The sequence below is a fragment of the Heptranchias perlo genome, chromosome 8, assembly GCF_035084215.1.
Source record: "Heptranchias perlo isolate sHepPer1 chromosome 8, sHepPer1.hap1, whole genome shotgun sequence".
Lineage (NCBI taxonomy): Eukaryota > Metazoa > Chordata > Chondrichthyes > Hexanchiformes > Hexanchidae > Heptranchias > Heptranchias perlo.
This window is the reverse complement of record NC_090332.1, coordinates 23,126,803-23,153,829: the sequence shown is the minus strand read 5'-3', so window position 1 is coordinate 23,153,829 and position 27,027 is coordinate 23,126,803. Positions and strand designations below refer to the sequence as shown.

The 27,027-nt window shown below is 45.3% G+C and overlaps 1 protein-coding gene across 1 annotated transcript in view; it reads left to right on the top strand.

Annotated features, from left to right (window-relative positions):
• Nucleotides 1–5,703: 5,703 nt before the first annotated feature.
• Nucleotides 5,704–27,027, top strand: part of gch2 (GTP cyclohydrolase 2) — a 46,272-nt gene continuing 24,948 nt past the window's right edge. The window contains exon 1 of the mRNA XM_067988304.1: nucleotides 5,704–6,007. Within this exon, the coding sequence (XP_067844405.1) occupies nucleotides 5,704–6,007 (304 nt within the window). The remainder of the gene's footprint in view (nucleotides 6,008–27,027) is intronic.

Genomic DNA, 27,027 nt, shown 5'->3' with positions numbered 1-27,027 from the left:
CTGTTTGAGATTGCAGTTTTTCTAGATTTGGTAAGTACCAGTACCTTGTCCACCTTCTCTGGTGAATGGCCTTGATAAATGCAATGTTTTGACAGTCAGAAATGGAGTGAAGTAGCTCTTTTTTTTAAACATCCTTTTTTGATGGCGATCTGCATGGATCTTGGAATTCAGGATTATTTAGGGAACTTAGATATTACAGATATCTCTGAAACATTGCTAGATATAAATGATGGGGAGTAGAAGACCACATTAACAGCTGCTCCTAATGCACTAACATCATCTCTCGAGCAGTTTGGTTTTCTTTAACGAATAAGGCTACATCTCCTCCCTTCTGATCTAGTCTATCAATCCTGAAACACTTCTAACCTTTAAGGTGTTATTCTGCCCTCCATCCATCTTCACTCATTAAGCATCTGGATGTGAGAAAAGAAGAGAAGAAAGAAGATAAAGAATTGTGTCTGGAAAGAGGTGGGTAATTTTGACTTTGTGCGACAACAACAACTTGCATTTATATAGCGCCTTTAATGTAATAAAACGTCCCAAGATGCTTCACAGGAGCATTATCAAACAAAATTTGACACTGAGCCACATAAGGAGATATTAGGACAGGTGACCAAAAGCTTGGTCAAAGAGGTACGTTATAAGGATCGTCTTAAAGGAGGAGAGAGAGGTAGAGAGGTGGAGAGGTTTAGGGAGGGAACTGCAGAGCTTAGGCCTAGGCAGCTGAAGGCACGGCCACCAATGGCAGAATGAAGAAAATCAGGAATGCGCAAAAGGCCGGAATTGGAGGAGCGCAGAGATCTCGGAAGGTTGAAGGGCTGGAGGAGGTGACAGAGATAGGGAGGAGAGGACATGGAGGGATTTGAAACCAAGGATGAGAATTTTAAAAGCGAGGTATTGTTGGACCGAGAGGGTGATGGGAGAACAGGACTTGGTGCGAGCTAGGATACGGGCAGCAGAATTTTGGATGAAGTTTATGGAGAGTGCAAGGTGGGAGGTTGGCCAGGAAAGCATTGAAATAGTCGAGTCTAGAGGTAACAATGACATGGATAAGCATTTCAGCAGCAGATTAGCTGAGTCAGGTGCGGAGATGGGCGATGTTATGGAGGTGGAAGTAGGCGGTCCTCGTGATCGGGTCGGAAGCTCAGCTCAGGGTCAAATAGGACATCGAGGTTGCGGACAATCTGGTTCAGCCTCAGACAGTGGCCAAGAAGAGGGATGCACTTGGTGGCTAGGGAATGGAGTTTGTAAAATGGGTGATGGTAAATCATCAGCCCATTTTACATCTCTCCCGATTTTTATTTCCATTAAAGCCAAAATTACCCCGAAGGAGAGAGACAGACAGACAAGCAAAATGCACAAGAAGGAATAAAGATCCAGAAGGAGGTGCTTGGATTACTTCTTCGACTTTTTGAGACTCTTTTGCACTATTTCTCTCTAAATTGCTGTGGCCTGGGAAGAGGCTGAAGAGGAGGGAGGAAGGAAACTACAAAGGCTGCTGCTGATACTACTGGGGTGAAGACAGGGCTGGGTGTGGCGACATGAGTCTAAAAAACACCAACACCATACATCAATACCAAACATCCCAGTACCTTGCCCAAGACAGAAGAACTGTTTGGGTAAAGATATCAAGTGTGTGGAGTGCTGTGTTGCCCAGGCAGTTCAGCTGCCTGGATGAAGACATTCCTCCCCCATAAAGCAGCAGTCCACGCTACCATCTGGTCTTATTGGAACGCCTCTCTTCCACCCTTACTGGAGAAATGCAATCCTTTCTTTCTTCCTCTTCTATCTCCCACATAGCAAGTAATCATTGAAAGGAGAGGAAATTTTGCTGGTAAAAAGAAACATTACTTTAAAAACTCTCATTGTTAAGCTCCCTGGAAGTCTAAATAAGCTAGTTGGGGTTCAGTAATCTCCGACCTCCCCTTTCCCATCTAATTAAGGGATTGGCCTTCTGAGCTGGCCCCCTAATATAAGATCTTGTGACCTCCCTGAGTTTACCTAAGGTTACCACTGGCTGGCCATTTTAAGACCTTGTCACCTGTGGGAGATAAAATAAAGAGGTAATTAATAGCTCAGGGAGCACCATAACACTCCATGCCATGGCATCAACATTATCGATCAATGGTAGGGAGTGTGTGAAGGTGGCTGCTGCCCCTGCCATCTCTGCTGCCTTGGCATATTCCATCTCCTGACCCAGGAAATGTAGTGTGAATTGTTACATGTACCCGACCATGATAATTGGGGCATCTGTTAAAACCATGGCCAAGGTTGTCCACCCTTCAGCCGTAGCCACCGCCTCATACATGTACAGGATGGCTGCATTCTTCCTCAAGACCACCACTCAAAAAGGGGACTCGCTGTTGGTGGGCATTTCTTCCCACTAGACCATCTGGTGGCCACCGCACAGAGAATCGTATTATCTAATCTTCCACCATTTATAACCAAGAAGCTCCATCCCCCTCACCTTCGTGATCTGGGGAGGTGAAGGCAAATATTCCGCTGTCAGCTGTACTCGCAGCTAGTGCGTGAGGAGGACACAGAAGGTGGCTTTTATGTCCACCACAGGGGCCTAAATTACAAAATCTTTTGGTCCCCGGAGGGAGTTTGATGCTACGCCTGCAAGGAGATGAGGCATATACGAGAAAACTGCAAAGTCTCCTAGGCTGCCAAAACATCTAATGTGGCCAAGGGTGGCGCCACCCACTCTGATCAAATTTAACATCAGTGGAGACATCCACCAATACTGCCTTCATGGCGGGGGTGGGGGGGGAGCGGGGGGAGAGCATCTCGAGGACATAAAGACAAGAAAATTAGTAAATACCTAAACAAAACCCCAGGGCTGAGATGACTGGCCTTCAACAACCACTACCATCTTCCTTTGTGCTAGGTGTGACTCCAGTCAACATCAATAGTGGGAATAGGATCCAGATAGAGGTACGGTCAGTTGAGGTGGCTGATCCTCTCACTGCATTTTGTGCAGCGGGCGGGTCGATCGAAGGCAACAGTAACCTGGAGGAGAATGGCAACCAGATGGCAGGTATCAGGGATGATGTAGAATCTGTCATTAATGAAATGGTGGACTCTCTGTTGCTCTCCACCAAGTCAACCCTCATTCCGTTCTCGGAACTTCAGGAGTTTATTAAAAGCAATTTATGTCATTGCAATAAGGTACAGTTGACCATTGAGAAGTGCTCAGAACTGATGCTGCTCATCCAATCTGTCCATGCTGCAATTAAACCCTACTCATGGGCAAGGATATTGATCACCTTAGCTGTGACGGCTCCTGCAGTTTCTCAGCAAGCTGCAAAGGGAGTGAAGGTTACATAATGGCCCTGCTTCATCCTTTCACTGATGGTAGGTGCACTAAGCTCTTGCCGTGAAAATAACCATAGCCAGCCTCAACGTGAACAGCAGTAGGGAGTACGACTGCAGATTTCAGGTCTTCCCAATCGTTAAGGGAAGTATGTGTTGTGCTCCCTGGAAGAAACCCACACGGCTCCAGAGACAAAGCACAATGCACCCTGGAGTGGGGGGTGGAGGGGACAACAAGAGTCACCTAGCCACGAGTTCCTGTGGGGTGACTATCATATTGGCCCCACATTTTCAACCAGAGATCTTGGGGGTCAGGGAGCCCGAGTTGCCAATCAAACATATATATATATAAAATTCACAAGATGTTCGTATTTAAATTGAATGACTTCACCCTCCCCCCTCCTTCGGACACTTGGCCAGACATAATATAGTCTGGGGCTATTGTATCAAAACAAGCTGGGCCATTTTCTGTGAGTGAGCCTGTTTTTTAACTCCATATGTACCATGACAGAAGGAAAGAAGTCAATACATCATGGACAAGAATGCTTCATTTTTGTTATAGTCCTTTTCAGTTGCTTCCTTTCAAGTCTGAACAGCCAAAGTTTCTCCAGTCTTTCCTCGTGCCTCAATCCTTTGATGTTAGATATCAGTCTCATGGACCTTCTCTGCACCACCTCTAGAGGATGGAAGTCTTCCTCTGCCTTGATCAAACCTGGAGAAAGTACTCAAGTCACAGTCTGACCAGAGCACTCTAATGATTTAGCACGGCATCCTTCAACTTGAACTCTACTGAGTTAGCAATATAGTTCAACATTCTTTTTGTTTTATTTTTTGTTATTCCATTGAGCGGCTGTTAGATGGAGCAGGAGTGTTCCTCCAGGCCCCACAAGGAAAATCTAGGCCTCTGTGCCCAGGGCTATCCAGGGCTCCCCACCTTCTCACCGTGCCAAACCCCCCGTCCCTGCAACTTACCTGAATGCCTCTGGACCACCCGATCTTCACCTTCCAGCAGCCAGCCAGATGCCTCTTTACGTCCGTTTCAGGTGGGCACCTGCCTGGCGGGTTGTTAATGAGGCCCAAGCCTCCCACGGAGAGTAAGTTTGGCAGCTCCCCCCCTGCCTCCATCCCCTGCCCTTGGATTTCTGCCAGGGATCTAAAATCAATGCTAATGACTTTACAAAATCACTTCCTCAAAAGAAGTCAAGGAGACTGGTTCAGCAGGACATTCCCCTTCTGAAACCATGTTTGTTGCTGTTTACTGTGTTATTATCATACAGGTATTTCTCAAGTCAACTACTGTTCTAGAGCTGGAAGAATTTCTTGCTGTTATGGTTCAATTGTCTTTGACCCTCTGAGCACTATTTTAATGTGTTTCCATTATGTCACTCTTCACCAAGTTCCCCCTCTCACCTCTACTTTGATAGCTTTCCTACTGCTGTAGCACTGAAAGAATCTCTTGCTGTTATTATTGGTATCTGTAGGTTTACTTATTTCCATCTTCTCTATGGCCTCTGACCACCTTTTTGAGATGCACCTGAAGGTTCCTATTTTCAACCCAATTGCTCTCCTTACCTTTGTGCTAAAATCAACCAGCCAGAGTAAATCATTCTGTAGCTTTTCATATACCACAGGATCTACCACTTCAACTTCCCAGGTGTCCTTGACATATCGAGCTACACCACCGCCTTTCCTAACTACTCTTCTTCCTGAACACACCTGTATATTGCAACCATTACCATCTTCTGGGATTAGTCATCTTTTTCATATTGCTAAATCATAGTTCCCTATTGACACAACAACCTCAAGTTCAACCATTTTATTCCCAGTTTTTCTATGTACAGGCTCATTTTATTATCCTGTTACCTGATACCGACACACAATAAATGTGACATCGTGAAATCTAATTCCAACATTGCCAGATCGTATGCTTCAGCCGAAATGAACAGCAAGTGACGAGAAGGAAGTGTTGACGCTGGTTCTTGTATTTAAATAACCCCTTTTATATGCCGTGCTGGATACTTTATGGCCGGATATGATAAGGTCCACGTGCTGTTATCAACAGAGATTGTTCCCAATTGAAAATTAGTCATTGATGGAAATAGAAGTGTGGCACAAGCGCTGGGTGCGTGCAACGTGGAAACATCCTTATCTCTCACACACAATGATCTCTCCCCAGCATAACGCTGCCCCGGGGCCAGACGGTTTAATATGGCTCAATTGCACCCGCACAAGTGCTGACGTGTGAACAACGCAGTGAGAAATTAAATGAGACTCGTCTCCTGTAATCTCTTGAGGTATAAATAGAGGCGCAGGGATGCAGTGAACACTGAGTCCTCTAGGTGCTTCTCTCGATACAGCTGAACATTGAAGTCTTCCAGTCTGGGCAGCATGGAATACACCAAACAGATGGTCACTTCAGAAACTAACGGCGTGTGTTGTGGCAAGAAGTTAGCAGCCAGTTGTTTTGATGGGTACAGCGATTTGACTTTAGAGTCTAAGAAAGTGACGGTGCAGTGGAAAGACGAGAAGACGCGAAGCGGAGAAGATGCACTGGCCGGCATGGAGGAAGCCTACACAACCATCCTGAGAGGGTTAGGGGAGAATCCAGAGAGGCAGGGGCTGCTCAAGACTCCCAGAAGAGCCGCGAAAGCCATGCAGTTCTTCACCAAAGGTTATCAGGACAACATTCCCGGTAAGGGGTGTAGTTTCCCTTCATTCATTTTTCATAATTGTTCATTGGGTTTTTCTAATCTGCTCGATTGGAGCGCTCATTTTTTTTGTTGCATTTTCTAACCATATTTTAGACTAGATCAGGAGCAACAACCAAAAAAAACGATATAAGGTTACTTCATAATGAAATCACCTAGCAGTTTGAGAACTGCAATAAAGCAGCCGGTAAACTGTAGAATTATTTTACATTGACCCGCAAAAAAAATCTTGATTAACCCCACTGTCTATTTAGGATTTTAAGTAGCAACCAGAAACTGCTTTGATGCAGATTGAAACAGGGGCGAATGACAGCTCAGTTAGATTTGAGTTACCGTCCAGTATTTGTGAGGAGTGACAACAGGGTGAGTAAACTCCCCGGGACCAGGTGGAAGCACCCGACCTCTGGCAGGATGGTGCTAGTCGGTCATTCCGTGAGAAGTTGTAACATATTCAGATGACCCAGCTACTGGCTCCGTCACATCCACAGCTGTTTGGGGCTGCGTGTTTTCTAGCACAGATAGATGAAGAGGATGGAAGAGGAGCCAGGTGTGCAGCTGTAGAGAGACAACATCCTCGTTTGTACCAGCTACAGGTGGCTCTTTTTGGTAACACACTCGCCTCTGAGTCAGAAGGTTGTGAGTTCCAGTCCCACTCCAGAAACTTGAGCACAGATGTTAGGCTGACACTCCAGTGCAGTGCTGAGGGAGTGCTGCACTGTCAGAGGTGCAGTCTTTTGGATGAGATGTTAAACCAAGGCCCGTCTGCCCTCTCAGGTGGACGTAAAAGATCCCATGGCACTATTTGAAGAGCAGTGGAGTTCTCACCGGTGTCCTGGCCAACATTTATTGCTCAGCCAACATCAATTTTTTTTTTAAAAAGCAGATTATTTGGTCATTATCACATTGCTGTTTGTGGGACCTTGCTGTGGGCAAATTGGCTGCCACATTTCCTGCATTACAGCAGTAACTACACTTCAAAAGTACTTCATTGGCTGTAAAGCACTTTGATGCATCCTGAGGTCATGAAAGGCGCTATATAAATGCGAGTTTTTTCTTTACCCCTACTTCTGGACCCTGGCTCACTGTGCCCACACATCAGTTGACAGCGGACTTCATGGCACCAATGAGATCTGTGGAATCTTTGGTGATGCTTTTCTCCACCTGATCTGCCAGTATCTGGAAACCACAGGAGAAGCACGTTTAATAGTGCCCTTGGGACCACAGCTGCAGATGTCTCTGGAGTTGCCACATGCTTCACAGTGGATTGCAGTGGCTGAATGCTTCCTTCATCGCTCTACATGTGTGGCTTGCAGATTCTTCTGCAGTGGCCTTCATCTGTTACCTCTTTGACCAAATACCTCACCTGACCTAATACCTCATGTGGCTCGGTGTCAAATTCTGTTTGATATCACACCTTGGGACGTTTTACTACATTGAAGGTGCTATATAAATGCACGTTATAGTTGTTGTTACAGGTTAATGGGAACAGTGTCCACTGACTGTACCGTGCTCTGTTCTCAGAAAGCATCCTCCTTTTAAAAGGAGGCCCTGTGAGGTTTGCATCCATTGGGCTGCTCAGCTGGGGGAGGATGGAAGCTGGACCTTTGGTCAGCATGTTCCTGCTCGTCCTCCTACCTCCATTACCACCACCTCCTGCTCACCTGTGCTTTAAGTCATCCAGTGCACCCCCACCATTATCACTAAAGAGATCCTCCCGGGTGGACGTATCCGAGACCATGTTTGGGCGGTTAGGACTGAGTAACATTTCCTGCTGTGAGGTGCTTGGGCAATCCGAGGCAGTGGTCTGGTGAAATTGCTCCTGTTCTACACCTTGAGAAAGGAAAGATGATGCCCCGGAATTTCCTGGAAACTTGCGCCAAAGCAATGGCTTAAGTACAGCAAAAGATCAAGAAAATTTGGACTTAAGTGACTTGCACCGGTTTTTCACTACACACAAGTTTCATCAAACTTTTGGCACCAATTCTGCAAAGTGTCAATCGAAACCCTCTGCCACTCATAAACACAGCGCTGCCCTCTCCGCCAGGCTGGATTGGTGCCTAGAGGCAGGGCTGGCATGGCATTTTCTATTGAGGTGAAGGTGACCACTGCTCTGAGATTTCCTTGCCTCTTCCTTATAATCTTGGCCCTGGATCTCTGAGGTGTGTTCCTTGAATGTATTCAGATCAACTGTAGCGTCAGGACCCACTCCAGTCGCACTTCTCTCTTTTCTTTTGCAGCCTTTTCATGCAAGACAAGAGGACAATCCAGTCAAGGTTAGAATGTGCTTCGACTCTCTGTTCCCATATGTGACTGTGCAGTCTGTAGGGATAGTGAAGGCAGAAAGGTACGGTATGCAGGTGGAGGTCAGAGATACATTGTGTTCAGGTTGTCTCGGTCTCCTTGTGCAGAAGGATGTAAGAGTGGGCAAGGGAGGTGTTGGCAAGTGAGTGGTGCAGCTTCATGTGAAGTAATGCATTGGTCCAGAGATAGGCAGGAATAGACTAGTGAGATGATGTTCGTTCCAATTGGTGTATAGCAGGAAAATATAGAAGTTACAATATGGAAACAGACCAGCTGGTGTTGACATTCACCTTTCACATGAGAAAATAGTCCTAACATCATTTACCCACCCTGTTCCCATATTCTTTCATCCACCTATCCAATCTAATCTTGATGTTGACAGTTTCTGTCTAACCACTTAACCTGGAAGTGAATTCCGCAGCCTCACAACTCTCTTTGTAAAGAAGTTTCTCTTTCACTCTTCTCTTATACTTAATCTTATATCTATGGCCCGTCATTCTTCATCGCTCAACTACGGAAACAGTCTGCTTCCATGTACCCTGTCCCATCCTTTCACAGACCCAGGCAGCATCTTAGTTAATCTATGATGTACCTTCTCTAAAGCCTTAATATCCTTCCTATCGTGTGGAGCCGAACATAGCACTCTAATTGAGGTCTTATTAAGGTTTTATGCAGGCCCATCATCACCTCTTGGCTTTTATATTCTATAGAGGGAAATTATAACTGCTGGGCGGTAGGCTGGTGGAACTCATGGGCTGACGGCCAAGGACGTGCAGCAGGAGGCCCGGTCCATTTTGATAGCCAGGCCTCATTTAAATGAATCTGGCAGGCTGCCTGCCCCAAACGGGCATCCAGAGGTCGCTCACCCAGTTTTGGCTGGTGCAATATTGGGCAGCCAGAGGCCGCCCAGCTAGCAGCAAGGTAAGTCGTTGGGGGGTTGGGGTTCGGGAATGCGGAAGAGAGGCAGCCTGGAGCGCCAGTGGCCCAAACAATTTTTGTCAGGTTCAGAGGCACACTCCTGCTTCCAGCATTGCTGCCAACTATTGTAGAGCTTGACAAATTCCCACCAAACCTCCTACAGCTGCACCTAGAATTCCTCTCCCTCAGTGGGTGTGCACCCAACCATTCTACAATTTTTTCCCACCAAGATTTTACTGTGCAGAGTGAATGCGTAGTCAACTTTTGCTTCATATCTTTTTTCAGAACTACAGGTGCTCAATATTCACATTTCTACAGGTATAATGGGCCAGTCTTTTTGTCATCTTACTTAGTAAAAACATTAACATAAATAATTTATATGTGCAGATATATGAACTTCAAAGTAATGGATGTGTGTATTGCAAATAAGTCAAGAAATAGATGTAATTTACATTTTTGAAATTATGATGTACTTTTTTGAATTTTTTTCAAAAGTCTCACCACCCGAGAAGGTTTCTAAGGCAGATCCTAAATTTGTATATTTGTATATTTTGAATATTTGTAATAAGGTTATTTTTGAATTTTTTTTATTTAAAAAGAACTATTTTAAATGTGTGAAATTTCTACAAAGGATGGGCAATTTTATTACATGTAAAGATATATATATAAAAAAATTCACATTTAAAATGTGTTAGCAAATTTTTCACAGTTTAAAAACTAAGGATCACGAAATCAGCAAAAAAACAGTGAAACACACAAGGAAACGGTGGAGACCAGGCTTCCAGGAGTTTCCGCATTGACTTACATAAGGCAGAATTTTAATATGCCCCCTACAAGGCAAATGGTAGAGTCAGGGCGGGGCCAGGGTTGAGGACTCTCTCAACCGGAGGTTCGTACGCCTGGCCTGGAAGGGTACCTGGTGCTGTGAAGTGTACCAGCCTCCACTAGGGTACATGTGAGCCCCTATGAATGAGATCCAGGCTAAGCAAACATTATTGAACTCTGAAGAACCTGAATTTTTTTTTAAAACTTCCTGGATTTCCCCCTCCCCACTGGGAGCAGTGCCAGGGTCGGTGGAGGCCTGGACAATACCTCCCCAGGGTAGAACAAAGCCAGAGCTTCTCGCAACATGAGGCAGGCTGGCACCAGAGCTGCATCCAAAGTGGTGCTTGTGCCCGGCCGCCCCACGCTAATGAAGTGACACACGACAACGCAAAATCGTCGAGCAGAAATTGATAGCCAAGTTCCGCACCCATGAGGACGGCCTCAACCGGGATCTTGGGTTCATGTCACGCTACACGTTACCCCACCAGCGAACAAATGTTATCTGTTTTTAATATAACGGGTCAGTTGCTGTCTTTTCTATGTTTCTACCTCTCTATCTCTGTTTTTTTGTTTGTTGTTTTTTTTTGGTGATTTGTATATTCTGTGAGACCTGGCAGGTAACACCTGTCTGTCTGCACACTGATTGCCTTGGCAACGGGCAGTTGAAAAAACTGTCTGTACTCACCAAACATTGTTCTGTGAATTATAAATGCGATTTCATTTCGAGGATTTCATTTTCACATCGTTCACCTGACGAAGGAGGAAGCCTCCGAATGCTTGTGAATTTAAAATAAAATTGCTGGACTATAACTTGGTGTTGTAAAATTGTTTACAATTGCCAACAAACTCTGGCAGGGCAGTGCTGGCAAGTGCTGTCTGGTGCAATTCCGGCATAACTGCTGGGATTGTGACCCGAGAAAGTTTGGGGCCTCAATCGCCTGTTTCTTTCAAAGTTTTTTTTTAAAAACAGAAGTTCTCAAATCCTTACACAATCAGGGGACACACTCTTCTATCCTTCAATTTCTTTGATGCACAGCTGGCAGTACGGAAAATTCTGCAAACTGCACATGCTCAGGATGCATAGATAGATAGATCAAAAGCTCTCTGTTAACTAGTGTGGTAAAAATATTCAATCGAATCTTCCACTTTTGAGACAGGCTGAGGCCTTTAAATTAAAACTTTAATGAAGATATCAAAAGATAATTGAATGGATTAGTTGAATCACGGTATTGTGAAATGTGCTTTTTATTTCGCTTAAACCTTGCACTCCACCTTCTCTTTCAGCCATCTCTCCCGTCTCTCTATATGAGCCTAATACATTTTCTGAAGTTTGTAGAACACAAAACAAACTCTACATAGGTGTGTAATTAGTACACTGTCATGCAGACATACATTAACATAGCCTCTTTTAAAAACTTTCAATATAAATTTTACTTCAATTAAGCTTTTTATATTTGTTCTCTTGCTTTTCAAAATTATTTGTAGAAAAGCTACTGCACCAAAAGCTGAAGGAAAATATTGCATTAGTACAGCTGACTGAACACTTCTGATGCATCCTGAGACATTGCATAAGCTCAGATTGCACAATCCAAATTTAGCTCAGAGTCACATCTTTGGGCAAAAATATCAACTCAACTTTTGGGAGAGGCTGAAGCTTTCAAGTGAAAACATTAACGAAGGCATAAAAAGAGAATTCAATGGATAAATGTAATCATGTTATTAAAAAATATGTAAGATTTGAAATTTTTATTGTTTAAACCCTTATTTTGGACATTAGAAATATTCAGTTACTGAGGGAAAAAACATTGGGTGAAAAAAAAATTCAAAGCATTTCAAGAGAATTATGGGAACCCAGTGGGCACAGTGCACAATCACTCGGTGATATATTCTCATTATAAAATAGCTACTACGATTGTGTGTCACAGTGTGACACGTTTAACCTGTCACAGAACTATCTACAGGGGTAACAGGTATTGCAGGTACTTAGTGACTTTTCAATGAAATATATGCCTCATGTACTGAATTTAATATATCTAAATCGATAGATTTGCCTTATACACATTAATTACATCATGAGGAGGCCTATCTGGTTGGGATGCTGAGCCCATCATTTTTACAGACCTAAATTAACACCAATGAGTACAGTCTTAAATCCAGGGCATCTTAATGATCTTGTTGATGTAACTCATACTAGCCTTAATAACTCATCCCAAGCTGTTCTCCCAATTATGCCATCAGTAATCACTGTTCAAACAAAACCACTGAACATAAATCAAAGCAAATTAAAATCAAAGACATTTTTAAATGAATCCTAATTCTCTGTGATGGTGAATTTATCTTTAAATACTGTCTTATTAAAATTGATGACCAATTATTTTATGGAGCAAAATAATTCAGCTGGGCTGTGGTAACTTAAATATAGGCTGGTTTTCTCTCACAATAGGTGTCAGCCTTGACTCTGTGGTAGCACTCTTGCCTTTGCATCAGTAAGTGATGGGTTCAGGCCCCACTCCAGAAACTTGAGCACATGATCTCAGCTGACACTCCAGTGCAGTATTGTTGGAGGTGCTGTCTTTTGGATGAGATGTTAAACTGAGGTGCTGCGTGCTCTCTCAAGGTGGATGTAAAAGATCCCATCAAAGAAGAGAAGGGGAGTCATCCTGGTGGCTTGGCCAATATTTATTGCTCAACCAACAACATTAAAACACTTTAATTGGTCATTTATCTAGTTGCTGTTTATAGGACTTAGCTGTGCACAAATTGGCTTCTGTGTTTCCCTACATTACAGCAGTGGCTACACTTCAAAAGTAATTATTTAGCTGTGAAGGGCTTTGGGATATCCTGAGTTTATGAAAAGCGCTATATAAATGCAAGTTCTGGAAGGTGGGGGGGGGGCATTAAACAGGCCTACCTTGAAGTCTTTGATCTGTTCGCAGACCCTCCAGTAGGCAGGGGTTCAGGGGCAGGCCACAGCACTTTTCTGGGCGCACCTATGCTGGGGCGACCAGCAGGCATTGGAAAATGAGGTGGAAAAGTGAGAGCGCCCCCACACTTCATTCACATGGCTCCAACGGGTCTACGCCAACTACAGTTCCAACTCTCTCCCTCTTTCTCCGGCCCCGCAGTAAAGCCCAAGAAATCTGAGAGCAACATAAAAGGGGCAAGGCCTTTCAAACCAGCGAGCTGCCTCTTTTTCCTGACATTTGTGCTTGAGTAAATGGCTGTTTCTTGGGATGTTTTCAGAAAGCTTGCATTCAATGTTTCTTATGAAATTCTCATTACATTTTTTCACTTGCTTTTGTTGTCTTTATAACTTACCCTACCTCCCAGCCTGCTAGATTCCTTGTATATTTTGAATGCCAGCTGCTTATCCCTAATGCTATTCTTTACATCCTTACTTAACTACATTGGCCTCTGTTGCCGCCTCCTTCTGTTTTGATTTGGCCAGAATAAATTTTGATTGTATCATCACCAGGATTTCATCAAATACTTTGCACTTTCCCACTGCTGGGCCAGGATTTTAACCCGGAGCTGGGAAGGGGGCGGGGAGGTTGAATCATGAACAGGAAACCCAGAAGTATGGGTTTCCCGGACGTCCTTAATATTTTGACGTAAAGACGTCTTTTATTTTTTTGTCGGTTTCCCGTCTGACAGGCCGGCTTGATTGACAGGCTGGTCTCAGTCGGACGGGAGCAGAGCAAGGAAGAGGATATCTTCAGGTAAGTGTTCAGGTAAGTCTTAGATTGTATGGATTGGGGGGGCACGAGGGCATGGTGGGCACAGGGGCATGGAAGCATCAGTGGGCATGGGGTCACCGGGGGAGGGTCAGTCATCGGTGGGAGGGAGGTGGGGAGTCAGCATGGGTGTCCGCCATCATTGTTAGGGGGGGGGGGGTCGTGATCATTGAGGGGGGCATCAGTGATCATTGGGGAGTTGCTGCAGGTAGGCTTGTTGGGCTGAGGGAAGTACTCCTGCTCCTCCAGGCCCACAAGCTGTGCTATAAAGGCACCTATCTGCAGTTTCAGGCCTTATCGCCTCCTCTCATATGTCATGAAGGAGAAGGCCTGGGAATCCTGGCCCCCAGAGGTGGAAATCGCAAAGTCTGTATAAAAAGTGGAGGCCTGCAGCCTCCTTGAAAGGTTTTAGTGATGGGTTGGTTACCCTTCCCTCGTCCCGCCCCGCTGAAAACCAGAAATGGGCGGGTTGGGAGTGGGCCTGAAATTGTTGCAATTTTCAATGCCCCCCTGCCCCCAACCCACCTATTTTTCCCTTTTAAAATCCTGCCCTAGATCTCCAACCATTACCATGTTGTAGTTAACCCTTTTAATTCATTTTGTATTCCCTCGAAGTCTGTTCTTTTTAAATGTTCAATTTCTTCCACAAGCACACTGACTTCAGTTCTAATGTGATGATTGCTTATTGTAGGCACTCCACAAGTTTGAATTTATGTGCCATACATGAATCATTACTTACTATTCGATGAAGAATAGCCTGACCACAGTGACTGTTTGTTTGATAAACCTCTAGAAAATACACTCCTCTTTAGATTTTCCTCACCTGTTTTTTCAGTTAATATCCCAGCAATTGAAATCATTCACAACAGATGTGTGGTCTATTTACAGACTTCCCTGGTCTAATTTTTTTTTTAAAACAGGGGTTTGATGTTTTACTTATGCCGTAATGACCTGAACTGAATGCAGATGCAAGGTACAGCCTGACAAGAGCACAATGCACCTTCAGCATGCTGGCCTCAGACTTGAACTCTTATTGATTTTGCAATATAGCTCAGCGTTCTGCTTGCTTTGTTAATTGCTGCTCTGTAATGACTGGACATGTTCGGTTGTGAGTCTTTTATCATTCCTTTCATCTTCTCCCTAGCTAATTTAATAGTATTTGTTAAGTAAATATGTCCCCTATTTTTTTCTGCCAGGATTTAAAACCTTGAACTTATCTGCATTGAAATTCTGCCCGCGTCAAATATTGTCCAAATCCTTCCATAATTCCTTGACTGTCATCAGATTTCACTGCCTCTCTTAGTTTATTAACATCTGCAAATTTGACCAGCTTGCATTGTGTTTCTGAATCCAAACCATTTATATAGATCGGAGATAGAAGGGTCCCAATCACCAATCCTGGGTCATTCCTCTTAGTGTATCTAAGAATGTATTGCAATGTGCAGAGTGTGGGGAATAAACCGAGGGAACACTAAGCAATTATTTTACAAGAAGATCTACACTTAATAGCATTAACAGAAACACGGCTACAAACTTGACAAGAATGGAAAATAAACATAATCAGGATATAATATATTTAGAAGGAATAGAAAAGATAAGAAAGGAGGCAGAGTATTGTTAATAGAGGGAATACATGGTGTAGACAAGGATGGGGTATAGACAGAGTCAATATGGCTGGAAAAAGATTTTTAAAAAGGGCTTGTTACATTAGTAGGAGTGTATTACTGACCTCCAAATTGTGAGAAGTAAATGGGGAAGAGGAAATCTGTAGTCAGATTAGTGAAATGAGTAGGATTAACACATTTATTGTTCTGTGAGATTTTAATTATCCACTTATTGATTGGGACAGAGAGAAGTAAATGGAAAAAAGGGAATGGAATTCCTTCCTCAAGTTGTAAGGCTGTGGATTCACTTCCACAGTTAATGGTTGGGATCAGGAGCTATGTCAACATCCAAGATTAGATTGGATAAGTGATGAAGGAAAAGGGGATGAAGTGATATGGGAACAGGGTGGGTAAATGTGATTAGGACTATTTGCTCACGTGGAGGGTAAATGCCTACACAGACTGGTTGGGCCAAATGGCCTGTTTCTACATTGTAACTTATGTATTTTTATGTATATCCCCAAACTTACAACAATAACAACTTGCATTTATATAGCGCCTTTAATGTAGGAAAACGTCCCAAGGTGCTGTCAGAATGGACAGGTCAAGGAAGATTCAAGCAAGAGCCCATGAAGATATGGTGTACGTAGAATTTTAATTACGCTGCCTGGCAATGAAACAGTTAAAACTAAAATGCTGAAATAACCTGTGCTTAGGCTAGCTACAGTAGCTCTAGGTAATGTCTTTAAAAGAACTTAGTAAGAATGCTTTGTTGAGATAAGCTGTTCATGGTCGACCAGCCTTACCTTAGTAACTGTAGCTCTGGACAATGTCCTGTCTCTTAAAGAATTTAGCCTGTTGAGATAAGCCGCTCATGGATGATGTTTGTCTTCCTCCAGTCTAAACTCATCAAGCTGACAATAACCAATCAAACTTATCTTCCCTGACTTGTTATGTTGGAAAAAAAACTTCACATTTCTACCGATTACAAGACCAGTATAAGTACTGGTGATCGTAAGAGGTCAGTAGTTGAGGTAAAGCTACAGAGGAGAAGAGAATACTGGTCGGGTTACGACTCTACTCAAGAAGAGTAATGAGGTAATATCATTCTGTTCTTATAACTATCGCTCAAGCATTGTAATTGTCTTAATTTGTGCTTGTTTTGATCACCACAATAAAGAACCTCATCACCATCCAAAAGGTGTCAGGGTCAGATTTATTAGAGCGCTTCACATGAGTGTAATCAGACAAAAGATAAAACTGAGCCAAAGAAGGTGATATTAGGATGGGTGACTGAAAGTTTGGTTTTAAGGGTGGTCTTCAAGGAGGAGAGAGAGGTGGAGAAGCAGAGGTTTAGGGAGGGAATTCCAGAGTTTAGGGTCTTTACTGCTGAAGGCACGACACCAATGGTGGGACGAAGGGAGTGGGGAATGCACAAGAGGCCGGAGTTGGAGGAATGCGGAGTTCTTGACGGGTTGTAGATCTGGAGGAGGTTAGAGATAGAGAGGGGAGAGGCCATGGAGGGATTTGAACACGAGGATGAGAATTTTAAAATCAAGGCGTTGGTGGACCGGGAGCCAATGTAGGTGAGTGAGAATAACTCCCCTAAGCAGTATCTGCTGCTTCCTTTCCTTCAGCCAATTCCTATCCATCTCCAAGTTTTACTTGGGTTGCTCACTGCCTTAAGCTTGTATCACAGCCTATCTCGATGTACTATATCATAGGGCTTTCCAACATCACTTGGGAGTTACTTCCTCCTGTGTGAATGTTGAGTCTTGACCATCTGCAACCTGTCACTGGACTCTCCAATATACTGTCAATTAGTGGAAGCGTCATATCCTCTGTGCTAGTAAGTGCTCATATATTGGTGCTTCACTAACATCTCTGTATTGGTATTGATGTCTGGTATAGTTGCAGTGGATGTATATGTAGGTTATAATGTAGTGCAATGGCCTTCTGTCCTCTCAATGGTCTAGGTTATTGTTCAAATATAGGAACAAAGGAATGTACAGGACTTGAAAGACCACTGTTTTCCCCTCTGGCCCGTCCCAGTGTCAAAGAAATATCATATTCCAAATGAACTGTCAAACTCCTCTATTAATTTTTTCTCTCTCCCAGCTACTTAACCCACTCAATTCTTGAATTTGCTGATACAATCAGCCCCCTTTCTGGTCCATTCCATACATTTGCCAACCTCTGTACAAGGTAGTTAAATCTATTGTTTCATCCACCCTCTTCTATGTTTACAGCTATATCCTCATATTGTAGAATCTGTGACTACATTCAACATATTAATGGTTACTTTATCTATATCCTTTAATATCTTGAATGGTTCTATAAGATCATCCTTGAGCCTGCTCTGCTTCAGATTACACATCCCCGCTTCTGCAGACTCTCATCATAACTCAAATGCTTAATCCCAACTATCAATTTAGTTGGGATTAAGCGGCATCTCCACATCATCAATTTAGTTGTCCTTCACTGCACCCTCTCCAATGCCTGAATGTTTTTCTCATAACATGGTGACCATAATTGTATACAATGATCCAGGTGGGGCTGGACAAACACTCTATACCAACTCAAAATCACTTGCTGAGATTTGTGCTCTATTCCTCTGTTTATATAGTAAGAGATTTGATTTGCTGTCTGCTACCACATACTGTGCTAATCAGCATCTATCCACTAGTACACTCATTCCTTTCCTGTGTCTTGCCCTGTAGAATAATACCATTTACTTTATATCGGCATTGTTTATTATGCTTCCCAACTTCATAACTTTACATTTGCCCATATTAAATGTCTTCTGCTAATCATCAGCACAGCTCTCCAAACTATCCAGGTCCATCTGTATTTGATCAGCCTAATCCCTGTTGTTTGTAATCCTTCCCAGTTTGGTATCATATGCAAACTTGGGAGAGTTTTATTTCTGCCCCCATTTCCAAGTCAGTTATGTACATTATAAACATCAACTGCCCCAACGCTGACCCCTGAGGCACCCTACTATTTACCACCTTCCATGCTGATCCAGCTCTATGAAGAACCACCCTTTGCTTCCACTGTTTAGGTAGTGAAAGGGAGATAATTGTGTGGAAAGTCCTCTGCGTCACAATTAGCCCATGGGCATATCATTTTGGGTATATGCCCATGGGATAAATGTAATACGTGGAGCAATTTCTAGCCAGATATTGTTGTTTGTGAGGTAAGCAATCCTAGATAATAGCGTGTTTTCAATTAGCATTGTATAATAGCATGGAAATTATTGTCAATGGTATTACTGTATCAGAACTTAATGTATGTTTATCAAATTCCCCTCAATGCTATTTTAATGGGGCATTAATTAATTTATTTTAAGCAGGTTAATGTCTCTGTTTAAATAAATTTAGATATTATAGCATTCTAGTATTAAAATGCTGAAATATAAGGGGTAATTTCTTGACTGCGCTCCCAGTGAGGAGCCTCTCCCACCAGGAACACATGGTGGAAATTCAGCACATGCATTGCATGTTTTTCTGTGTACCTAAATTCTCAACGTGTGCTTTCAGTGGGCGAGGCTTCTCGTCAAAAGCACAACATTTTCAGATTAGCCTTATATATAGTTAGCATTTTTGTACACCTCCACAAATTTCTAATCTCTATAGTGACTATTGAAAATAAGGGCAACTTGTCTCTCATGAATGATTAAAATCATGACATCATATCAGGAAGAGAGTCAGATCACTGATCAGTAAACCAGGGAAATACTTTTGTGGCTAAGGCATGAGAACACTGGCTGTAATAAAGTCCACCTGTTTAAAGCGCTGCTTAACTTAAGTTTCAACCACAACAGTGATATGACGTTAATACCAGGAATGGCAGAGCAGGGCTATTAAAGAGACCTGTTTTCAGCAGCTCAGCAGCATTTAAGCTTCTATTACTAAATTAACTTGTGAAAGGCTACAACCACTGCTTCACTCCTCGTCTTCTAAATAAAGTGATATTTAGATTTAAACTTGTATTAATTTACAATCTGTCAAGATTACCAGTCTAAACTTCAGACATTATGGGCCCGATTTTAGCACCCGGTCCCGGGTGCGTTCTCGGCGGGGGGGCCTCTAAAATCCTGATTTCGAGGAGCGGGACCGGATCGCGCCTCGTTCCCGCCCACTTCCGGGTTCCGCGCTGACGTGCGGGGGTGCGTGCATAGCCCCCGCTGGTGGGAATCCCGCAGGCAATTAAAGCCAGCGGGGTTCCACTTGAGTGTATTTATCTAGGTATTTCAGGTCATTAAATGACCTGATTGAGCTGTTTATTTAACAGGTGTGGGATTTTACAGTGAAATGAGACTGTTTCCCATACTGGGGGAAACACTCACACACTCAACGGACGTGTTGCAGCCAGCAGCCTGTGGCAGCTGCCAAGGTGCATTCCACAGGTGGGGGGGGGGGGAGAGCCTGCACCAACGCAGGAGGACACTCCGTAACATTGGGCAACGCCTGCCCTCCACCACCCTCCTCCAAGCAAGAAGATTCACCGGCGTGGAAGTGCAACCCCTGTGCGAGGACACACTTTTCTAGCGTGCACAACCCCGCAAACCTACACCTGCCAGATGGGTGCTGCGTTGACATCCTCGGAGGACAAACAGCATGACCAGCCTCAGCAGCCTCGCAGTCCACGCCGTCCGCCTCAGAGACGTGCATCCCCACAACACGGTGCTGTGGCACATCCACCTGCACAGCAGGAGGGAGGGCATCCGCAGAGAGAGATGCGTCGCAGGAGGCACTACCCTCCGCACAGGGTCTACAGACCGAGGCTCAGCTTCATGGACCTCTCTGAGCAGCAGTGCATACGTAGGCTCAGAGTCACTCGCCAGGTAGTCGCCGACATCTGCAGCCTCCTCAATGACGAGCTGCTCCCGGATGGACCAAGCAGCATCTTCTTACCCGTCGCCGTCAAAGTCACCACTACCCTCAACTTCTTCGCCTCCGGATCCTTCCAGGGTGCCACGGGGGACATCACCCGGGTCTGTCAGTCGTCTGCACACAAGTGCATAAGGCAGGTCACCGATGGGTTGTTCCGCAGGGCCTCGACCTACATCAACTTTGCCATGGATGAGCGCAGCCAGACGGAGAGGGCGGTTGGATTCCATGCTGTGGCTGGCTTCCCACGGGTGCAGGGTGTAATCGATTGCACCCACATAGCAATACGGGCACCTCCACATGAGCCAGGGCTGTTCATCAATAGGAAAGGGTATCACTCCATGAACGCCCAGCTCATTTGTGACCACCGCCAGAGATTCCTACACGTGTGCGCCAGATACCCTGGCAGCTGCCACGATGCCTTCGGCCTCAGGGAGTCCACCGTCCCGCCCCTCTTCCACGCACCCAACACCGGCAACGGCTGGCTCCTCGGCGACAAGGGATATCCCCTGCACACGTGGCTTATGACACCTCTGAGGAACCCCATTACTGAGCCGCAGCGTCGATATAATGACAGCCACATTGCTACCAGGTCTACAATTGAGCAGGCTATAGGGCTGCTCAAGATGCACTTCAGGTGCCTTGATCGTTCCGGGGGAGCACTTCAATACACGCCATTCAGAGTGGGACGAATTATAGTTGTCTGCTGTGCCCTGCATAACATGGCACTACAGAGAGGGGTGCCGCTGGAGGAGGCCCCATGCACACCCGCCACCCACATTGAGGACGACAATGAGGAGGAGGAGGAGGAAGAGCGAGAGGAGGAGGAACGACCCATGGCCCGAACACCAGCTCACCTGCGTGCTCGTCAGGCCAGGGAGGCACTCATATGCCAACGGTTCTCCTAACATCACACTGTGTGTCGCGTTCACATGTCATAACGTGCACAGACGAGGGTCCATACAGGCTCCCGCCACAGAAGAGTGGTGCCTGTACACCTGCACCCACTGTATTATGCCCAATGGGTGGGACGGGGTGGTCGTCGTCATGATGAGGCGCACGGAAGGGACATATTGCACAAGCCGCAGAATTATGGACAAGAGGTGGCTGCATTGGTGAGAAAAAGTGAGTTTATTTTGTGGTGACATTCAAAGAGTGGAAATTAAAAAAAAAACAAATAGACAAACACCCTGGTGCAATCCCTGTGTGCTCACGGAACTTTAGGCTTTCGTTTTCGGGACCCCCTACGTGGTGCTACCCCTGTGGCTCCAGCAGAGGTGGTGGCAGGTTGCTCCTGTTTGTGCCCTGACCGGGTAGATGCTTTGGGCCGACGCCCCCTGGGTTTCGGTGCCCGTGAGGGCACCTCCACAGACTGCTCCTCCTGCACCTGTGCAGGGGCAGACTCGGCCACCTGGAGAGGATGGACTATTGCAGACACTGGTTGAGGGGGGCAACGGGTGAGACGTGGGGGCGCCTTGAGTAGCGTCCACACTTCCATTTCCCCGTTCACCATCTTCCCTCTCATGGCCAAGGCCCACATCACCCCTTCCACCCTGCTGGACGGCAGTTTGGATGACGTGGGTGAGACCTTGCAAGGCCACCTCCAATGTATCTGTCAACCTGTTGATGGCGTCAGAATGTTGCTCACCCTGAATCCGAACAGCCGTTGTGAGGGCCTGGATGGACTCATTGGTGAGCTGTGCGTGACGCTCGAGGGAGGCTAGCCTGTCCTCCACTGCAGACGTTCCCACACCTACCCGTGACACTATCTCAGAGATGCCTTCACGTCCCTGCGACACTATCTCGGCGATACCCTCCTGCACCTGTGCCACCATTCCCCTCATGCAGGAGTTGGACTCCTCCATCCTCCGTGCGATTGTGGAGAGTGCGCGTGGCACCTCTCCCAGTACCTCAGCAATGTTCTGGTGCCCCTCGACGACTCTCCTTTTGACAGGTGGCCCCCTGGGTTCAGCATCTGGGTCCGGCTGAGCAAAGCCTGGAGAAGAGTGCTCCCACCGACACGGACCCTCCGCGGCTGACCCTGCCACCAGGGTCTGCTCATGCTCATGTGTGCGCGGTGACTCACCATGTGCAATCCCAACTAACTGAGGGGGGGGACCCACCGAGGTGTGTGTATCTGCGCTGGTGGATGCAAGGCTCATGTGTGACGATGCACCCTCAGAGACGGGCATGTCCTCTGAGGAATCGCCCTCAACCGAAACGTCGATCGCAGACGGTCCTGCAAGAGAACAGAGGGAAATATCAAGCATGTGACCAAATGTGGCGGTGCGGCATATGCCATGTGATGCTAAGATCATTCGCGCTCATGAGTCATGAGTGCCAGCTTTCCCTTACCGGCCGTTTCACCAGAAACAGACTCTCCATCCGCCACCGACAGGCAATGCAGCGTGCGGCTGATCTCCAGTGCCTCGACCTCGGCGTCTGTCAAGGCCACCTCGTGTGGCGGGCCCCCTCCGGTGCGTGCCCTATCGCGTGCGTTCCTGGCCCTCTTCTCCTGTGAGGGCAAAACACAAAAACGTTATTGAGTGATGATTACAATGTGAGACGCTTCAAGCATTGGTGTGAGTGGGTTGAGCGTGTGCCAGATGGATGGGAGCATGCGTGTGCCACATGGCCATCCCATTGTATGGGCATTGGGGTGTGTGGTAGTGGTCGAGTGGGGACAGGGACGGTGGGTACGTGCAAGCACCGTGAGGATGATAGTTGGGTGGCTGTGAGGATTGGTGCGGGAGCGCTGTGCTGTCAGTGGAGATGGGGTTGTGAGGTGTTTGAGGTGATGTGGAAGACGGAGTGACGCAGAGTGCGTTAGTGTACTCACTTTCCCGGACCTGGTGAGGTCATTGAATCTCTTGCGGCACTGAATCCAAGTGCGGGTGGTGTTTCCCCTGCTTGTGACCTCAGCGGCCACCTCCTCCCATGCCCTCTTGGTGGCGCTGGCAGGGCACCTCCTTCCATCTGTGGGGAATAGCGTCTCCCTCCTCATGCGGACCCCGTCCAGCAGCACCTGGAGGGCGTGGTCCGTGAAACGGGGAGCAGCCTTACCCCTGTGCTCCTCCATCCTTCATGGAGTATAGTTTGTGGCTGGAGGGGCTTTGGTGGACTGCCCCTTTAAATAGAGCGCCACCATCGCTCAGACGTCAATGCGCATGCGCAGGCCGCCGGCACGCAGCTGAGAAGCGCGGAATCCGTAACTGCCGGCTAATTACATCAATCATCCCGCGATCGCGCGCGCAACGCACTCAATTTGGACGGCACATTTTCCTCGAGCCCGACTGACCACCCGCTGCCAACCCGCACCCCTGGTAAAATCGGGCCCCATGTATTTCACTGCAATAGATAGTTATAGAAGTTTTAAAAAGCCTATCCCACAAGTGTGCAAGGATTTCTACCACAATGAAGACCAGTAACTAATTACAAAAGGGCGTACTAATTTTTATTTAATGAAATTAGCTTTTGATTTCATGACTTTGCCATTCTATGGACTAGCTTGAATTAACTATCATTTAAGGGATAACTGAAGTTAAGTAATTTGATCTGGAAATGTTAAAACACATAAAACGTTTTTACTCCAAACGGTGTCTGAGTTATTTTGGCCCCTAGTAGAAAGTAATCTGTCTCTTAAAATGACTAAATATTGACAACTGTTTGCAGTTTATGTATGCTTAATATCGAAAAACTATCAAATGGGAGTGCAGCATGTCACTGTTCCACCTTATGATGGATAAACTGAATATAGGCTCTACAGATGATCATTTCAATAGTTTATATTTGACGACAATACCTTTAAGCTTGAGCAGATTCCTAACTTGGTGATTAGTACATAAATCTACTTAAAGTGATGCTTAGTCTTTCTGTATCAGCTGTTACAAATACAAATAGGCAATTAAATACACTACACAAAATGGGTTATGTGATTGTTATAACATAGTGCACAAGGGTCAGTCAAATTGTATGAGACAAATAATGACACCGTTAACCAGACGGGTAGATTTTCCAGTCAACTGATTTGCTTTTACCATCGTAGAATGGTGTGTGAGGGCCAGGATAATCAGGTGGGTAACCCTTTCACCAGATCCTTGCTCGATTCATACTTTAGGCTAGTCCAAGTGCCCGCTGACAAAAGTACAGGGCTTTCATTATAGCTTCAATTCTTATGCAAATGAAGAGAATTTACCTTTAAAATCATCTAGTCGGGAATGTGCTATAGAAATTATGGATGGATATCTTTTGTTGGATAGGATGAAAGATATTTTCTAACTATCTAAGGTTACATTTATCAGACTTTAGATTTAGACGTTGAGATTATGATAATTACACTACTACTGGGGGAGAAAAACAGAATATAACGAGGAAGCAGATTATAATGACCAACCATGTCTGTGCTAATATGTGTAACAACATTTTTTATTTTTATATTTCTTGTTTAAGTCAATAGAGTTATTCAGCTATCCTGGTAATACATTTTCACATATTGCAATTGATTTGAAGACATTGATGAGAATTTCTGATTGACAGAAGTGCCGCTGTAAATAACATCATAAGCCACAAAAATCCACAATGTGCAAACCTGAACCAGTTAGATCTAGAATTGTGCTCTTCAACACCAACCCCGCCAGACTTTGCGAGATCAGAGGGAGGGCACCTCATTTGCATGGGGTTAGATGGGTGCTCACACTTCTGCTGATGTATCTCCAGTGCCTGCCAGCCCCATGCAACTGGAAAATATGGGGCCTGCCCAAAATTGCGGGTGGGAGTGGATTGCTGAGCATCCCCGCCCCCCCACCTCCCAGACCCCAGCCATGTTCATTCTAACCCCCATCTGCAGGCCGGTATGCCTCATTTCACATGGTGTGTCAGCCTCCTGTACTATGCCAGGTGAATGAGTCTGGGAAGTGGGAACGCCCAGAATAGGGATTCCCCACTCCCATTGACAGTCACCTTGTAATGAGGAGGGTGGAAATTTTGTTCCTTACAAGCCCGGCTGGAAAATCCTGGAAACTGGAAAAACCTAGACCTAGCACAGCCAGGTTTTCCAGTGGGTACTGCGAGTCTCCTGCCGGAGTAATGTGGGAGTCTGGCAGAACACATAAGGAGATTCAGGACTACAGAATTTTATTGCACAGAGGTAGGACATTTGGCCCATCGTGCCTATGCCAGCTCTCTGAATGAGTTACCCACTTAGTCCCTTTCCCTTACTCTTTTCCCATAACCTTTTAATATATTTATCTAGTTCCCTTTTAAGAACTTGTAAGTACTAATTAACATATTAATAGCTCAATCCAGCCTACAAGTAAGGTGCCAAAAGAGCATGTTTAAACAGTTCCTAGTATTGAACAGCAAAACTGAAGTAAATTAAATCCAAGTGAAAATGTCAGTACCCATGCCTCACTCACTCCTGCTGAGGCTCAACTCTACACTCTTTTGGCGTTTTCCAATCCACTGGACCCTTTTGGCTCAAAACTAATCTTTCTCCACCTATTTAGGATTGGCAATAGTTATCTCGACCCATTTCTCAGGGAAGATTTTCCAGTTACTAATGGCGCAAAATTGGTGGTTATGTTGGAAGAGCAGAAAATCTGCCTTTTCTTGTTTTATTCTGGCAGCTTCTGTAAAGTGTGCCTTCTTCTGTTGCATCTGTTCCCAGGTCCTGCAGGAACTGTACATAGCTGTTACTTTCTGCCAAGCATGCTACACTGCTGTCATCTGAGGGGTCGGGCGGGGGGGGGTGCCTTGGAGTGATCCTCAAACCCACCTCCTATAATAGCACCTTCACATCACCAGCTTTCAAACAGTGGGTTCAGCTGTTGCACCACTCCATCAGTTGCCTGCAGACTCCTTTTCCTGCCTCCATATTTATTTTGCTAGCCACTGGTTTTTGCCAGCTGCTTTTTTGTAAAGGCTGAAATATACTTTAAAAGGGGTTGATTTTGACCCTAGCTGCACAGCTAGGCAGTTAAACTTGCAGGTTACTCACCCACTCGTGTAACTCAAACTTTTCTCGTGGTCTCCAATATTAACCTGCAGTTAATGTAGGTTCTGCAAGTAGATGAAACAGCCACCTAAAGCAGTCAGGAGCCTTAGACGTTTTGCTACGTTAAAGGTGCTATATTAATGCAAGTTGCTGTTATGAACTTATGCAAATTGGGGTCCTGTTACATCACTAGGACCCTGATGGCATTTTAACCAGGCCCTGGGCGGGAAGTCGCCGCAGCGTTCAGTCGGGCTGAAACAGGTAGGCAGCTGGTAGGAAGGATGAAAAAGCCCCCAGCTAAGTCCAGAAAATCGCTGTGGCCTCCTGCTGCCTCTGGCAAGCGAGTAATTAGCTCGCTGGAAACCAGCTCCAAGTTAAGATTCACCCCTTTTAAAATATTTACTGTAACAATCTTTTCCCTCATCTGTGGCCACTTGGCCATGTATGTCTTTACATTTTAGAAGCAACCCTTTAAGAAGAAATATACCGTCACATACCCTTTACCTTCTCTCAAGTCTTGCTTCTTCTTTGTTTAGCCACCTTGGTAGTGATTTCACTAATTCCTTTCTTTTGAGGGAGAGTAGGAGAGGATGTCTTAAGCACCTGAGTGCTTAAACCTTCTCCTCCATTGGACCAGAAGTAAATTAACATATTAAAATTAGATTCATTTTATGTTACATTGCAGGCTATTACATAGATTTTGTTAAAAAGATCATGCACAAAGTTTTTAATACT